Raw genomic sequence first — 17,108 nt, 5'->3', positions numbered from 1 at the left:
GGGCAGATGGGGTATAGCTGAGGCACCTGTGCCACTTCCCTTTGTAAATCAAGGTGTGTCCCTCTCCTTCCCTGTCAGCCTGCAAATCCCCTGCTCTACCTCCGCTAAGAGACAAACACATTTGCAAGTTTCTAAATGTTGCCATTTCTATTAATGCTTAGCAATATCCAAATAATGCTTGCAAAAAATGTGAACTAATATTAAGGTTAAAAATAGCCAAACAACTGTAATGCAACTTAGTTTTAATATACCTATAAAAATATTAAATTATCTGACCATCAGGAGTCACTTGTGATACATTTTACATTTCAAAATATACAGTATAGGGCTTCCCTGGTGGTAGAGTGGTTGAGAATCCGCCTGTCAGTGCAGAAGACACGGGTTCAATCCCTGGTCCGGGAAGATCCCGCATGCCACAGAGCGGCTAAGCCCAGGCGCCACAACTACTGAGCCCACGTGCCACAACTACTGAAGCCCGCATGCCTAGAATCCGTGCTCCACAACAAGAGAAGCCACCACAATGAGAAGCCCACGAACCACAATGAAGAGTATCCCCCGCTCACCACAACCAGATAAATGCCCACACACAGCAATGAAGACCCTACACAGACAGAAACAATAAATAAATAAAATAGAATAAATATATTTTTAAAAATACAGTATAAGTAAGTAAAGAGTCTGGATAATTTGGATTAAACTAGTTCATAAGTTTGTCCCTGTTATATATAAAATCTCTTTTGAACTTTAGGATATATTTGATCCTTTCTATCCATAATTTTCCTCCTAGATGTGTAAACATAAATGACACACATAGTAAAACTCTTAGAGAGTTGGATTTCTTTTTTTTAATTGTAGCGTTGCTTTCACTAAAAGTTGATTCAAAAAAAATCCTTTGTTGTTAAGACATTTTAAAAATGTGGGTCGGAAGGACCATTTGTGATTATAATATCTTATATATTTACAGTGTTTAAGAGTATCCAAATGCTTTCATATGCATAATCTTGATTTTCCTAACAACCTTAGTACAGAAGATAAGGCAACAGAAGATCAAAGAGTTTAAGTTCACATATAAATAGTAAATTTTAAACTGAGACCAAAATCTGGGCCTCTGTCACATAGCCCACTGGCATTTCCATCCCATCATGCTGTAAATTGGATTCCTATAGTGAGTAGGAGGATACAATAGAGTACATTTTAAAAGTACAGTCTAGGGTTTCCCTGCTGGCGCAGTGGTTGAGAGTCCGCCTGCCGATGCAGGGGACGGGGGTTCGTGCCCCGATCCGGGAAGATCCCACATGCCGCGGAGCAGCTGGGCCCGTGAGCCATGGCCGCTGGGCCTGCGCGTCCGGAGCCTGTGCTCCGCAACGGGAGAGGCCACAGCAGTGAGAGGCCCGCATACCGCAAAAAGACAAAAAAAAAAAAAAAAAGAGTTCAGTCTTACTTTACAAGTCAATTTTGTAAGTTACTCATTCAAATTCCTCACTATTCTTTATGCTTTCCATGTACTTATATTCCTACCTATGTATTATGTTAAAGGAATTAGATAACCTCAAAAAAGTCAGAAAGAAACTTCAAAACCGCCTGCTGTGCTTTTCAAAGCAGCTCAATAATTCAACTTAAATAAGACTTTCATTTTTTTTAACTCTTATTATAGAAAACCATACCAAAAGTAAGTTCTTCATTCCACATTCTAAGATCTAACTTTAATCTGAGGGAAAGAAAGAACATGGGGATAAGAATATACTGATAGTATAAGGACAGAAATCCGTTTAGAAGTCTTGTCTTCATCCATTTGCAGCTCTCTTCCATTTCTACTCTTCTAGGGGGACAGAGCACACAAACTCAGTCCAGTCTCGCTGCCATGAGATTCATGCTTAAGCCTGAACTCATCCTTCTCTCCAATTAGGTCTACTCAGTATGGGGTCTCCAAAAGACCCGGCTAAATCAGCACTTATAGTCACATAACATCTGTTCTGGAAAATGGAGTTCTTGGAGTCAAATAACCTTGTAAATTAACTGAAACACACAGCCCTCAGATTTTTAAAAAATGTGTGTATAGCCCCAACCAAATAATACATCATATGAGCAACTAAGAATTCGTCCATTATGATTATAATTGCAATTCATAATATGCCCAATCTCCATCCACAGGCTGTGAATTCTTACCACAGCCCGTGCAGCAAGTGTGGTAATCAGCTGTGGAAAAGTTTCCCAGAGAAATAAGTTTGAACTTCCACCTGTTCTTAAGAACTGATAGAATGGAGTTGTGATACAGTGAAACCATAAATAAGTTTTGGGTTTGATGGCCACAGAACATATGTGTACCATATACCAATGTCTTATTCAAAGGTAAGTATTTGTACACTGTGTTGCACGAATGGACATATAAATGAATGAATAAATGAATGAGTACTGCAAAGGAATTCGGGAATTTGAACATGGCCAAAAAAACCCAAGTCCTGCTCCAGTGACCCAACCAATGCAATCTTCCTGCCACACTCAGTGGAGATCTCAAATCATCCAATCACATTCCACTCCTCTCTGCTTAATTATATGAACCATGGGCCCCACTGGGGTAGCGCGGCAACAAACAAGAAATGGAGGAGTCGGAAAACCCCCTAGAGCCTAGCTTTCGTTTTTAACTTGATTTTTTTGGTTTCCAGGGTTGCTGCTCATTAAACAGGAGAAAAAGAGAAATGTTTGTAATGTTCAAAACACTTTGCATGTTAACTCATTCCAGATGCAAACAACTTTAAAGGCAGAAGTCACTAGAGGTGAGTGGTGAACAGGGCCTAGTTACCAAATGAGGTCACGTAAAAACTAAAAAACACTAAAGAATAAATAGCCCATGCTGCCCAGGGGGATGAACAATGCAATGCAAGTAAAAGTTAAAACCAAATTACAGACTCTAATCAGCATTGCATAACACATCCGACTTATTTGCATATAATGCAATTATCCTGATAGGTACTGAACTCAACACACCCAGCTGTGTTAGTGTGTCTCCAAGGACGTGAGGCATTGGGCTTTTTCCCTGTGTGTTGGCTGTGTTCCCTTATGACCATGACGGCAAATAAACAACCACTCACCAGCACTGCTAGACTTTGAACATTTGAAATAAAAGTGATACAGATCTGTGCATGGCTAGCATTTAGAGCCCCTCAGATGAACAAGAAACAGGCTGATTCTGGGTCAGTGCTCCATTTCTAGAACATTCTATTTGATTTTGTGTTTTAGAAAACCACAGTTGTTTTATGCTATATAAAGAATTCTTCTTCTGTATCTTTTTCTTCACCCTGGACTGGCAGAGGAAGGGTACATTTTGAGATTATCGTCCTGGAACAAAGGTCCCTTTGGTCAGCAAGTGACAGAGGATGAACGCTTTCCTTAAAGATTCTGTTGTTTTTGGAAGCAGCTGCCCCTAAGGAAGAGGTTGACAAGCAGGATGATGGCTGGTGGGTCCAAAGATCCCTTGGAAATCTGCTCAGAAAAGATTGCCTGGGTCCAGAGCTGACCACGGTGAATCCTGTGTCAACATTCGTCTCTGCCTCTTGCTTCTCAAAGCTGTTTTCCCGTCTGAGGACCTCTATTCTGGCCCCAGGTTCGAGGTGGAGAGAAGGCAGAGGCAGCTGGGAGTCCGTAGCTGGGCTGCTGGGCTGGGCTGAGCGGCCAGGGCTTTTCCACGGAGTGCCACTAGCGCTGTCTGACGCTGTCCGCCCACCAGGCTCAGGCCGCTCCACCGACCCTACCTTGAACCTCCTGCCCCGGCTCCTTCGGCTTCTCGGCTCTAGGGTCCTAATCGCAGAGACAGGGGTCAGCCTGGAGCCCTGGGGGAGCGTGTCAGCTCCCGAGGTGCCATTCAGAAAGGCAAGCTCACCATTCCTAACACCAAGTCCTGGATTCAACTGGACCTATGGGACAAGGAGAAGAGGAACAGGTGTAACCGATGTTTTCCATTAACCAAGTGTCAAGAACAGACTACGTCCTATTCAGCCTTCTGCCATGCTGTGCCCATAGCAGACTTTCAATAAAGTCAGTTGAATTGAATAACAGCGACAAGTACAATCCTTCAAAGGGATGAGCTGCCACCTTTGCCTCCTGGACGGTCATTTGACATTATATTCTACCTTTTTTTTTTTTTTTTTTTATCCAATGAGGTCTTTTTCTTCTGGAAATGGAAACCGGCCTGGCTAGTGCCATATTCAGAAATCGCTCAGGGTTGATATTAGACTATCCTATCTAGAGGAGTCTCCTTCTCATTAATTTTTACTTGAGCTCTGGTAGAATTTTACAAGACTGACCTTTCTCCTTTACATATGAAGACTTCTTCTCCTTAACCTTCTATGTCAACACGTTCTTCCGGATTTTCTCCTTCCTTTCCATCACCCCTTCTCAGGGTCCACTGAAGGAGCCTCCTTCCCTGTCAATTTGCGACAGGAGGTAGTTCTTCAGCGCTAAGCGGCCATCTTCTTTTTTCATTGTACACACTCTCCCAGCCAACCTCGTTGAATCCCCTGCCTTCAATTATTATCTAAATGATGAAGGCTTCTGAAAGTCTAATTATAGTTCAGATCTGTCTCTTAAGCTTCATACTTACCTATCCAACTGTCTTCCAGGCACAAGGTCCTAAAAGTCAACATGTCCCAAATTGAACTCATCCCCCTTCTCACCCTAAATCTGTTCTGCTTACTCTTTTCCCTGTCTTAGAACCTGGCATCGTTTGCCCCACAGTCACCAAGCAAGAGCATCATTTTCCTTTCTCTATCCCTCATGTCACGCATTCCCATGGACTCTTTCTCCCAAAGATCTCTCAGATCCTCCCGTCTCTCCATGTCCACTGCCATTAACCCTAGGCAGGCTGTCATCATCTCTAGTCTGAATTACTGCAACAGCCATCGAAGGGACACCCCATGGATGCCCTTGCCTCCCTCTAATGCATTCTCCACTCCACTACCAGAGGAGCTTTGAAAACAGTTTTGATCATGTCACCGTCCTACTTCAAGTGGCTTCCTACTCTTCTTAAGAAAAAAATCTAAGCCGTTTAGTATGGGCTCCCACACCTTCACAGTCTGTCCCTTCTTACTCCAGCCTAATTCGCCACCTCTTCCACTTGCCAAAATTGAAATCTGTTCAATTCTGTGGACATGATTTGCTCTTTCTTAATGCCAGTGTTTGTGTATATTATTTCCTTTGTCTGGGATATGTCACCTCTGACCCTTCATACCTGTTGTTAACTTCAAGCTTACACATCATCTCCTCTTAGAAGCCTTCTCTATGTCACTGAATCTGAGTTAGGTACCCCTAAATATTGGCTCTGCCACTAATTAGTTGTGAGACGTTAGACAAGTTACCTAATTTTTCTGTGCCTCAGTTTCCTCATCTATAAAAGGAGATCATAATAAGTACCAATGTCAAAGGGTTGTTGAACAGATTAAATGATAACAGGGCCTGGAAATAGTAGTGCTAAACATAAGTTGGCTATTATCATCATCACAAATATTATTACTAGCTGTCCTGGCAGCCTGTAGTTTCCATATCATAGTAGTTACCACACTATTTTGCACCTGTTTGCTCACTTCTCTATATCTTCTTCTAGACTTTGCCAGCTGGAAGTTCCGGGATTGTACACACCTTCTTCACCATTGTATCTCCAGTACCTAGCACAATGCCTAACACGTGGTAAGTAATCACTAGATGTCTGTTGGATAAATAAATAAAGCTTAATGCCTAACAAACTATACATTATTTGCATATAGAAATGTATGGCCCCTAATTATTAGCCATTAGGTAGCTACAAAGTCTTACTAAGAAACTGCCACAGGACATTCATCCTGTGGATGGCCCTTTCTGCAGTCTTTTAAGAGAGAGAATATCAACTTTTCCTTTCTTAAGAGAAGTCCTTAGATGATATGGCAAAAGAAAACACAAGATTATTAATGTAGAAATGCAGGCGTGTGCAGTTGGAGTGAAGAATTTCCAGGAGAAACATAATGTCAAGTGGTTGAGATAAATCTCGAGAGAGAATAACGCTCCTCTTGCCAAAAAAGCAGTTGAAATGCATTTGTAGGAATTCTGATCATTTAGAGCCCATCTTTCTAAGAAATATTTGTAAAATGTTACAAATTGAGAGGTAGGTGTTTTCGAGTTTCAGGGAACATTAGTAATTATCTTGATGAACAGGAAGATCATTGGTCATTCATTTGGCTCTAAACACTTGAGAAATAAGAGAATACACATCACTGAAACATGATTAAGCTGTTAAGGGGCAGACTGACATCATGAAGGGAAAATAATATTGTCTTTTGCTAAAAGTGATTCCAAGAGATAGCAAAAGAGGATTTCTCCTACACTGAAAAAAAAAAAAGATTGCATGGGAACAAATTATATAGATAATAAGAAACCCCAAAACAATGCCAAACTTGCTTACTTAAGAGTTGAATCTAGTCTCTTCCAATTAACTGATCTTTTGAAAGGTACTTATTTTAATTTATTAACCAAAACCAATGATGTTAACCCACCATCCTATAGCAGCAGCAACCTCTGAGCCATGCTTACAAGGATTCCTTCAGGGCAGCATAAAGCAAAGCATTGAGTGAGAGCGGGCGTGTAGGGTTGGAAGTGTGTGTGTGTGTGTGTGTGTGTGTGTGTGTGTGTGTGTGTCTGTGTGGGGTATGAAGAATGGGGAGGAAATGAGGAGAGAAACAAAGCGGGAGAAATAGAGTCTGAATGAGTGCCTCTGAGAGACTCAGAAATGAGAAAGGAACCCAGAAATGCTACAGAAGAAGCAAATGAATTACTCACTTCACGAGAGACTATCTTCTTTTATTTGAAATGGCTAATAAAGAACATCAAGATGATCTTAGCTAAAGGTCTGTTGATAAAATGAAGAGAAATATATGTTTGCTTTTGCCAAACTAGCTTCTGGAATATTTACTTTTCTGAAGAGAAACTTATTTCCTGACAACAGACAGTTAATCAATCAACAAATGGTTCAGAAGCAGCTGTCTGGTACTCTACCAGACATAAACATTTACAATAAAATACCGAAAAGAGATGGCGAGTCATAAAGTCCCAAATTATATGGTACAAGAATGAGGAAATCTATAATCAGTTGTGTGTTACGAAGTTTCGGTGTAAAATGTTCCAGTTAAGAATGCACTTATAGCGGATTTCACAGAGGAGGTGGTGCTTGCACAGGGTCTTAAAGGAGAGACAAATGAAGACGAAGAGAAAGACATCTCTGGACAAGGAACAGCTCAGGCCGTATATAAAGGCAGATATCCATAAAATGCAATATTATTCAGCCTGTAAAAGAAGGAAATTCTAACACATGCTACAACATAGATGAACCTTGAAAATGTTCTGGAAATAGATAGTGGTGATGATGAAGTACAGTGTAAATGTACTATTAAGTACCATTAGGCACTGAATTCTACACTCAAAATGGTTAAAGTGATACATTTTTATGTTATGTATATTTTACGACAAAAAAAAAATACATGGGTGCGGGAGTGAGCCTAGAGGTCTGGAAAGAAGGCTGGAATAACCAGAGAAGGAGGCAGCAAAGGAAACATTCGGGGGGGCCTGATTATGAAGAGCCTTGAAATTCGGACAAGTGAGTTTTAATTTTATTTGCTAACTTTTGCTATTGAGCTGACAAGGAACATAAATCCAGCCATCATTTAAAAATGTATTCAACAGGGCTTCCCTGGTGGCTCAGTGGTTGAGAGTCCGCCTGCCGATGCAGGGGACGCGGGTTCGTGCCCCGGTCCGGGAAGATCCCACATGCCACGGAGCGGCTGGACGCGTGAGCCATGGCCGCTGAGCCTGCGCGTCCGGAGCCTGTGCTCCGCAATGGGAGAGGCCACGATAGTGAGAGGCCCGCGTACCGCAAAAAAAAAAAAAAAAAAAAAAAAAAAAATGTATTCAACACTCGTGTGCAGGATCAAGCAGATGCCTGGAGCCAGAGTGAAGAGTTAGAATGTTGTCAGAACAATGCACATTTGAAGTCAGGTGGGTTTAAGGAAGGAAAGAGAAAAAAAGAAATGGCTCCAAAGGGAAACTTGAACAGTTTTGGGGGGGGGGGGGCTGCCTGAATGTAGGTCTTCCAAAAAGAGAGGCTTTAAAAACGACATATTTCAAAACCTGTGCAAATGGGAGGGTGACCAGAGCTGGAGAAATTGGGGGCAGGGCTGCAGAGGATGACTTTGGTTTTGTTTGGACTGAATTTGAGATGAGGAGACGTTATGTTTAAATGGTCTTACAGGGAGCTGAAAAAGCCAAAAGCTCAAGAGATAGAGGAGATGAAAATACAGGAGTAAGTTGAAGAAAGAGGACAACTAAATGCCCAGAATGGGCTTTATTCCTTAATCTTAGGGAAACCTTAAACTTAGGACAGTGGTTCTCAACTGGGGGAAATTTCACCCCCCAGAGGGCATTTGATAATGTCTGGAGACATTTCCTGTTGTCACAACTGCAGGGAAGTGGAGTCAGTTCTGACATCTAATGGTAGCACTGAGGATGCACTAAATATCCCGTAATGCGTAAGACATCTCCCCCACGGCAAAGAATTATCTAGTCCAAAATGTCAATAGTGCCGAGGTTGAGGAAACCTGATTTAGGGGCAAAAAGAGTTGAAACTTTGAAAAAAAATGTCCAAGTGATAGAGAGATAGGATAACTCCTTTAATTAGAAGATCCAAATTATGGAAGCTCACAGAGGAGAAACTTTCAAGCAAGGAGTGGTCAGCATTTGTCAATACTGCTGACCCTGACCTCAGGCACCGGTGGCCTTAGAGAGAGCAACAACTCTTCTAGCATCTGCATGAGAGGTGGGGACACAGGGCAAACAGCAGCCCCCAAGATTGGAGAGACATACGAATGAATGCAGGGAGTCATGGCTTCCCGGAAAAGAGGATCCAAAGTGGAAACCACTGCAGGAACCAGGACGGGGCGAGGAAAACCTGAACCGTAATTGGCAAATAGCTAGAGGCTTAGTGTGGACAACTCTGAGAGTTAAAAACTCCAGGGGACCCAGTCCCGGGGGAGCCCCCCCCCCAATTTTGTGAGATTTACCTCCAGGAGCATGACTAGACTCTCACAATAAATATCACAGAAAAATCCCCTTGTGCTTCCGGAAAGAGAAGGAGAAAAGGAACCTTTTTTTTATTGAAGTATAGTTGACTTACAATGTTCTGTTACTTTCTGGTGTACAGCAAAGTGATTCAGGTCTTTTTCAGATTCTTTTCCATTATAGTTTATAACAAGATATTGAATATAGTTCCCTGTGCTATACAGTACGTCCTTGTTGTTTATCTATTTTAGAGATAGTAGTTTGTATCTGCTAATCCTAAACCCCTAATTTATCCCTCTCCCCTCCTCTTCCCCTTTGGTAACCGTAAGTTCTTCTGTGTCTGTGAGTCTGTTTCTGTTTTGTAAGTAAGTTCATATGTATCATCTTTTTTAGATTCCACATATAAAAGTGATGTCATATGATATCTGTCTTTCTCTGACTTACTTCACTTAGTATGAGAATCTCTAGGTGAAAAGGGACCATTTTTAAATACTCCAGAGCACTCTGTTCTTACAAGTCCTTCTCTCAGGGGAAACTAGTTAACCAGAGCCTAACATGCTGGCGTATTATCAGAGCCTAACTGACCTGGGTGAAGAGAAATACCCAACTCCAGCTTTCTCTAGCCTTCCATGTGAGAGAAGGGAAGTACTCAACTCCAGCCCACTCTAGCCATTCTCACCCACCTAAGCAAGGAGGGAAAAAAAAAAATTAAACACTTGCAAAATTCACAGTTCAAGGCATAGACTCACTAAGACGGAGACCTAATTATAGAATGCTTCCCCTCCCCCGACTCCTTACTACCACATTAATAAAGGCTTATTTGCAGCAGTTCCTATACCTGCTACATCATGCCTGGCTATCAAGAAAAATTTACAAGGCATTACAAAAGGTAAAAAGCACAATTTGAAGAGACAGAGCAAGTATCAGAAGCAGACATGGCAAGGATGTTGTAATTATCAGACCTGTAATTTAAAACAACTCTGATAAATATGCTAAGGACTCTAATGGATAAAGTAAACGGCATGCAAGAGCAGATGGCAATGTGAAAAGAGAGATGGAAATCCTAAAAGAAGAAGCAAAAAGATAAAACAACAACAACAACAACACTGTAACAGAAATAAAGAATGCTTTTGATGGGCTTATTTGCAGACTAAACACAGCTGAGGAAAGAATCTCTGAGCTAGAGGACGTAGCAATAGAATCCTTGAAAAAGAAAAGCAGAGAGAAAAAAAAAGCCTGAAAAAAAAAACCCAGAACAGACTATCTAAAGACTATGGGACAACTAAAACAGGAGTGGTAGACAAATAATGAGAAAGAGAATGGAATAGAAGAAATGTTTGAAACAATAATGACTGAGAATTTCCCCAAATTTATGTCAGACACCAAACCAAAGATGTATCCACTAAGGACTGAGACAGCAGAATGAAAACTGCCAAGTGGAGAATAGGGTAGCCCAAGGTATGCATTTAATAAACACTTGGTGGATGAATAAACATTTGACATACCTGCTTTTGTATTCAGACATTCATTCATTTACTGAGCACCTACTAGGTACCCTAATATCAATCTCATCAAAAATACACATCCTAGGCTCTAAGAAGCATCAGACAGTGTGCGCTGACAGGAGGTTATGTGGGAAAAGACATGGAGAGACAGCTAGCAGCCTTCTTACACAGACAATAATTGTGCTACAGTTTCTACTTTACAAAGCACCTCCACGTATACTCTCCTTTTTGATCCTCATAATGCAAATTGTACATGTCAGTACCATTCAGTGGCTCTGTCAGTGACTGCTGATTACAGTCAGAATCAGATAGAAGCTAATTGGCAGAGCTTTTGCTCATTCACACTAGAATGGATTTGCCTACCGTGTGCCAGATGCTGTTCTAGGTACTGGGAGTATAAGAGTGGACCGAATATACAAACAGCTCATGCAGCTCAATATTAAAGAAACAAACACCCCAATCCAAAAATGGGCAGAAGACCTAAATAGACATTTCTCCAAAGAGGACATACAAATGGCCAAGATGCACATGAAAAGCTGCTCAACATCACTAATTATTAGAGAAATGCAAATCAAAACTACAATGAGGTATCACCTCACACCAGTCAGAATGGCTATCATTAAAATGTCTACAAATAACGAATGCTGGAGAGGGTGTGGAGAAACGGGAACCCTCTTACACTGTTGGTGGGAATGTAAATTGATACAGCCACTATGGAGAACAGTATGGAGGTTCCTTAAAAAAGTAAAAATAGAGTTACCATATGACCCAGCAATCCCACTACTGGGCATATACCCAGAGAAAACCATAATTCAAAAAGACACATGCACCCCAATGTTCATTGCAGCACTATTTACAATTGCCAGGTCATGGAAACAACCTAAATGTCCATCAACAGACGAATGGATAAAGATGTGGTACATATATACAATGGAATATTACTCAGCCATGAAAAGGAACAAAATTGGGTCATTTGTTGAGATGTGGGTGGATCTAGAGACTGTCATACAGAGTGAAGTAAGTCAGAAAGAGGAAAACAAATATTGTATATTAACGCATGTATGTGGAATCTAGAAAAATGGTACAGATGAACCAGTTTGCAGGGCAGAAGTTGAGACACAGATGTAGAGAACAAACGTATGGACACCAAGGGGGGAAAGCCACAGGGGGTTGGGGGTGGGGGGGTGATGAATTGGGAGATTGGGATTGACATGTATACACTGATGTGTATAAAACTGATGACTAATAAGAACCTACTGTATAAAAAAGTAAATAAAATAAAATTTAAAAAAAAGAGTGGACCGAAAAAGGTCCCTGTCCTCGTGGTGCTTACCTCCAGTGGCTGACCACGTGCCTGATGATGTGGCCTCTGCCCACCTGCCCATCCTCCCCCGCCCGACCCCCTCCCTTCTCTCCAGCCACATGGAACCACAGGCACTTTTCTGAACATGCCTGCTAAGGAAATCCTATTCCACACATTGTCACCCGCCATCTCCTCTGTTTGGAACACTTTCCTCCCTTCCCCATCTAGCTACTTCCTTCCAGGCCATCCAGCTCAGCCAGGCCCAGGCATCACCTCTCAGGGAAGCTTTGCCCATCACCCTCATTGGGTCTAGCATCCCCCCCTTTCCCCCCCCACCTCACACACATATCCATCCTGGAGGGGTTACACATGGGGAAGTTAACTTGTGATTAAAGCTCTCCCTTAAATAGATATTAGTTTCTTTCGCTGGTGGACATTAGTCATTTTTGCCACCCAGCATTTGTCCCCTCACTGATCTTCCTTGGGGACCCTTGTCCCCCACCTCCATGAGTACCCAGAGAGTCTGAGTCCACAAAAAATCTCAGGATGCAGGGTAGTAGAGCCTTTGCCTCAGAACTAAGCTAATCCACCCAATCCCATTCCCCAGAATGCAATGATTGATTTAGAGAAGAGAATCGGATCCAAGTTGGTCCAACTGACATGAAGTCCAGAAGTTTTGTTGGCCCATTGTAGGGTGAGGAACTCAAAAGGGTAGTCCTCAGAGCTGCTGGCAGCCAGCTGGTGACCACAGGGGCCTGTCTGAGGAAGTGGCAGAGCTGGGAGTCAGATCCTAGCCTCAAGACTGAGGCTACTTACTTACAAAAGCCAGTTCATTTGCCCCCCCCCCATCCTCTGCCCCCACAGAAGTTTGGGCTGGGTTTTCTATCCGGAAAAATTCACCCCATTATAGGAGTGAAGTAGCTACCAGGTATTATCTTTTATAGTGTATTAGAGCCAAGCCTCTGTATATGCTTCCTTCAGGGATTTTTATAGGACACCAGAAACAGAAGTTTCCAGAAGATAATCGCCCGTTTTGCTGGCAAAAGCCTAAACTCATTGACGTCTTTATCCAAAAAACTATTCTTCACTCCCCAAATTTGACTTAACTTTCCAAAGGAACTAAGTTGTATAAGCCGTGGTTCAGAAGTTAAAATGTCAGTTAGCCTTTGAAACAGAAATGCGTCCCCTGCTGCACACACATCTTAAAGTTTTGCTTGACAGTGAGGTTTAGATTCTGGAGATTAACTAAGGCTGAAGGAAAAACTTTAGATGCCTTGGAAATTAGTGAGCTATGTAACAGGCATCTAAGAGAAACCGTGCCTGTCCACCTTACGTGAATGAGAAGGTAAATAATTTAGAGATCATCACATACACTATCAATATGACTCATGTTTTATTAATAACTCAAAGCTGATGACAACAAAATTAATCAAAAGGAAAGATAATTCATCTTCTAGCCTGTTTTTACTTTATCCAATAGGACTTAAAAGGGTTACTGACCATTTCTCAAGGACAGAAATTTTGCTGTGAATATCACGTACACCTCCCTGCCTGCACACACTTACACACACACACGCACACACACACACACGCACAACAGCACTGGACTGCAGTGGTTAGCTGCCTGGCTTTCGAGCCACGTAAACACTTCCTCTTGTGTCTTGGGCAAGTAACTATTCCCTCTACCGCTCAATTTTCCCTTCTGCAAAACTTCCTATGTTGTAAGAAGGACTAAATAAAACAATCAATGTGAAATACATGCTCTAGGGCATAATATGAACAATAACAGCTAAAATTGCATTCTAGGCACTAAAGCACTTTACAAATGTCAGGTCATTTAGCAGAGATAACAACCTGTACTCCAGGAAGATGCTAATATTACCCTCATTGTGCTAATGAAGAACCCAAGGCTCACAAATCCCACAGCTACTGAGGAGCAAGGTTCAACTGCCGCATAACCCTTCATAAGAAGTGACGCGTGGTAGCTGTCACGATTGTGCTTGCTTTCAACAGGATGCCTACAGGAGAAGGCTTTAATTTTAAGATTTTATTTTGAAGGGTTCTAACTATGTAACTTTTTTGGGGGTACAATTTGACAGTGATGCAAGATGCTTAACAATTAAGTCAATAGGACGGCATACTTAACATCCCCAACCGTAATTACAGCTTCAGCTTCCTTAGGTGCAGATGGAAAGCACTAATGATATTTCTGGACCCAAAGAGTGGGCAAAGTATTTGTGTATAGTTGAGTAGCGTGATGAAAGGAAAATCTGAGAAGTCGGGTGCTGCCTGATTCTACTGAAAACTACTTGTGCAAGTTACCAGCTCACAGCGTCTGAACTTCCTTATCTGTCAGGGGAAGGGATTTATTAAATCAATGCCTCTCAACCACGTTACATCCAAGGAGCTTTTAAAACAATTACCCAAGCCAGTGCGCCCCCAAGATTCTAATCTACCTGAGCTGGGGTGCAGCCACGGCATGGGAACGTTTGAAAACTCCCCAGAGATTTTGGTGTGCAACCCAGGTTGAGAACCACGACATTAAATCATCTCTTGGATGTCACATCACACAGTTATACGTGCATCTGAAGATCATAGAGACCAAACAGAAATACCTGAAGTAGAATCTTGTTGCCATCATAGTCCTGTGTTTGCCACCGGGTGTGGCTGATGGGGACACACGGATGGGGCAGAAGAGGTACTAACTGGCCAATCTCTTGAACCTTGAACTGCAACACTGAAGCCTCTTTGGGGTCCACCGACACTCCAGGGGGCAGCTGCTTCAGTGAGAGCTGCAGGGCAAAGCTCTCGGTGGAGTAGAGCGCGAAGAAACAGAAGCTGCTCTTCTGCAAGGTGGCTTCCCTCTGCAGGATCATCTCGTAGAGCCTGATGGCATCCTCGTAGTTACCAAAACTGCAGTAGAGCGTCACTCTCAGGATCTCGGTGCCGCAGTGCACCTGCCTCACGCCCCAGACGGGCATCTGGTTGTCCAGACTATAGAATTCCTGATTGGCAAGAATATAGGGGCACGGTCTTCCCTGTGCATTCTGGGTGGGGTAGCACTGCCACGGCCAATGCTGTAGGGAGTCGAGGACGCGAAACAGCCGCTCCTCTCCGAGGCTTTCGTGCAGGAAGAGCAGAACAGACATCCCCGGGAAGCGGGACCGCTTGGAGTGGCATTTGTCATAGTATTTCACTGGACTGACCCGCTCAGACACCAGAAAGACACGGACCTCTGGGCAAATGCAGTCCAGGAGCTGGTCCAGGGTTTGCTGCAGAAGCGAGCCATGCCCGGAGTTGGCCAGGAGGTGGACAGTCATGGCCGGAGGCTCCCGTGTCTCGTCCATCATGGGGGCCGAGGATGACAAAGGATGCACGCGAGCAGGGCCCACTGGTTCAGCTTCTGAAATGAATGGAGGGATTCCCACGTGCAGCCTTCAGCCCACCAGGAAGGCTTCAGGATTTCAGAGCCGCGCTCTTACCCTGTGCTGCTGGTCGCCGCTGGCCACACTCTGAGAGAATCTCTGCAAATCAGGCACAACAGCTTCCAGGACACACCACAGCGGCAGGGTTGATGTCACCCAGCCGGTGCATAATGTAACCGCGTGTGTGGGGCTGCGTTGGGAGCTCCCAGGGTTTCTGTTTGACCTAAAAAACCTATAATCCTGAGAAACACCGGAGTGGGTGGTTCTTACAGACACTCAGTAAAGGAAATGACCAGGCAAAAAGGAACATGAGTCGGCTCTGTGAGGCTGATAGCAATCTGTTTAGTTGAAAAGACAACCATTTTATGGACCCACAATGGGCTCTGATTTCCTCCTTACCTCCCTCCCTGTTTATAGTAAGCCACCTGAATACAATGACTGCTTTAAAACAATTCTCAAAACTTGTCTCTTTGCCAGGAATTTTTCCCCTTTGTCTTTTTATTTTATTTTTGAACAGTTGATGCCAAGGCATTGAAGAGAAGTTACTTTATCTAATTTTGACTGTTCACCGAAAATGCTTCGCTCTGCTGCAGAGTCTGAGTGTACTCAAAAGACATTGATTCACGCCAAACCTTTAGAAAGAGTGAGAGCTTTCCAACGTCAATAATAATCATTGTTCATGTCTATTGAAGATTTACTACGTGCCCATCATAAACTGTTCCAGAGCTTTACATAAACTGGTTTAATCCTCCAGCAAATCTATGAAGAGACTATTATCCCCAAATGACTGAGGAAGAAACTGAGGCACAGAAAAGCTAAGTAACTTGCCAAGATCTTGCAGTGAAAAAGTGACCGAGGGAAGATTTGGACCCAGGAACTGAGTGGTGTCCCTGTGAACCACAGAGGAGGTGCCTCTCTGGGACCCGGATGTCCCAGACTGGATTTTTCTTCCTAAGTATAAGGAAAGGATATCCAAGCAGGCTCTTGTTGAGGACACACATTTCCCAGAGATCGTGTGTGCTGTTGAATCTTAAACTGGATAATCTTCGGAAAGAATACCCAAGCTCTAAACATAACACTCACCCTAATGTGTTCTATATATCCATTTAAAAATCATTTGCTACTCTGATAGCTCTGCTTCTAAAAATGTGGACAAGCACATTTTTCTAAACATAATTCATAACATAAGCAATTTATTAATGCTTGTAGTAGAACATGGTGTGACTTGATGTTTTACGAATTAAAAGGCACTTTTGTGATGAAAAATATAGTTTACTCTAACTTTATTTTATATATGTTGATTGCTTGAGTAGTAAAAGAACCAAATTTAACATCAAATATTGTTATCCGTGGAAGGGAATCATTTCTATTCGGATTTCCTTTCTAAATCTAACCTACACTTCTAATCATTTGCGTTTCATAAGTCCTATACCTTTGCATTGGAAAAACCTATAAATATAGTTTATTACAGATAAGTTGTTTTTTAATTACCACCAGTGATTCAATAATTAAATTCATTTTGCTTCAACTTTCCTAGCATCATTCAAGTTTTTTTTTTTAATGGCATTATAGTTCTGAAGCTTTTTAAAAAATTTGATATAGGTTACACACTGGCGTTTGAAAGGCAATAACTTTTTCATCCCCCAGTATGACTCCCCTCACCTCTCCCCTGTCCATCCACACATGGAGATGACTCGGGCATTTGAGACTTTAGACACAGTTTTTGAAAACAGTCTTTGCAATTCTGGAAATAGCTGTAAAGATTGAGGAGAAAAATTATACCCCTGAGACAAAGATATTAAC

The 17,108-nt window shown here is 42.4% G+C and overlaps 1 protein-coding gene across 1 annotated transcript; it reads right to left on the bottom strand.

Annotated features, from left to right (window-relative positions):
* Positions 1-225: 225 nt before the first annotated feature.
* FAM124B (family with sequence similarity 124 member B) lies at positions 226-16,476 on the bottom strand. Its single transcript, XM_019923666.3, has 2 exons — positions 14,496-16,476; positions 226-3,911 (listed from the first exon to the last, which is right to left on the bottom strand). The coding sequence occupies exons 1-2, from the start codon at positions 15,228-15,230 to the stop codon at positions 3,258-3,260; spliced, it is 1,389 nt and encodes a 462-aa protein (XP_019779225.1). The 5' UTR covers positions 15,231-16,476; the 3' UTR covers positions 226-3,257.
* Between the last annotated feature and the right edge of the window lie 632 nt (positions 16,477-17,108).

The sequence above is a fragment of the Tursiops truncatus genome, chromosome 7 (genome assembly GCF_011762595.2).
Source record: "Tursiops truncatus isolate mTurTru1 chromosome 7, mTurTru1.mat.Y, whole genome shotgun sequence".
Classification (NCBI taxonomy): domain Eukaryota; kingdom Metazoa; phylum Chordata; class Mammalia; order Artiodactyla; family Delphinidae; genus Tursiops; species Tursiops truncatus.
Note: the sequence above shows the minus strand (reverse complement) of the source record. Positions and strands in the feature narration are given on the sequence as shown.

Coding starts and splice junctions, on each gene's coding strand:
- FAM124B (XM_019923666.3), bottom strand. CDS start 15,230: ATGATGGACGAGACACGGGAGCCTCCGGCCATGACTGTCCACCTCCTG. Junction 3,912..14,495: donor GCAACAAGATTCTACTTCAG/GTATTTCTGTTT, acceptor CTTGTCCCATAG/GTCCAGTTGAATCCAGGACT.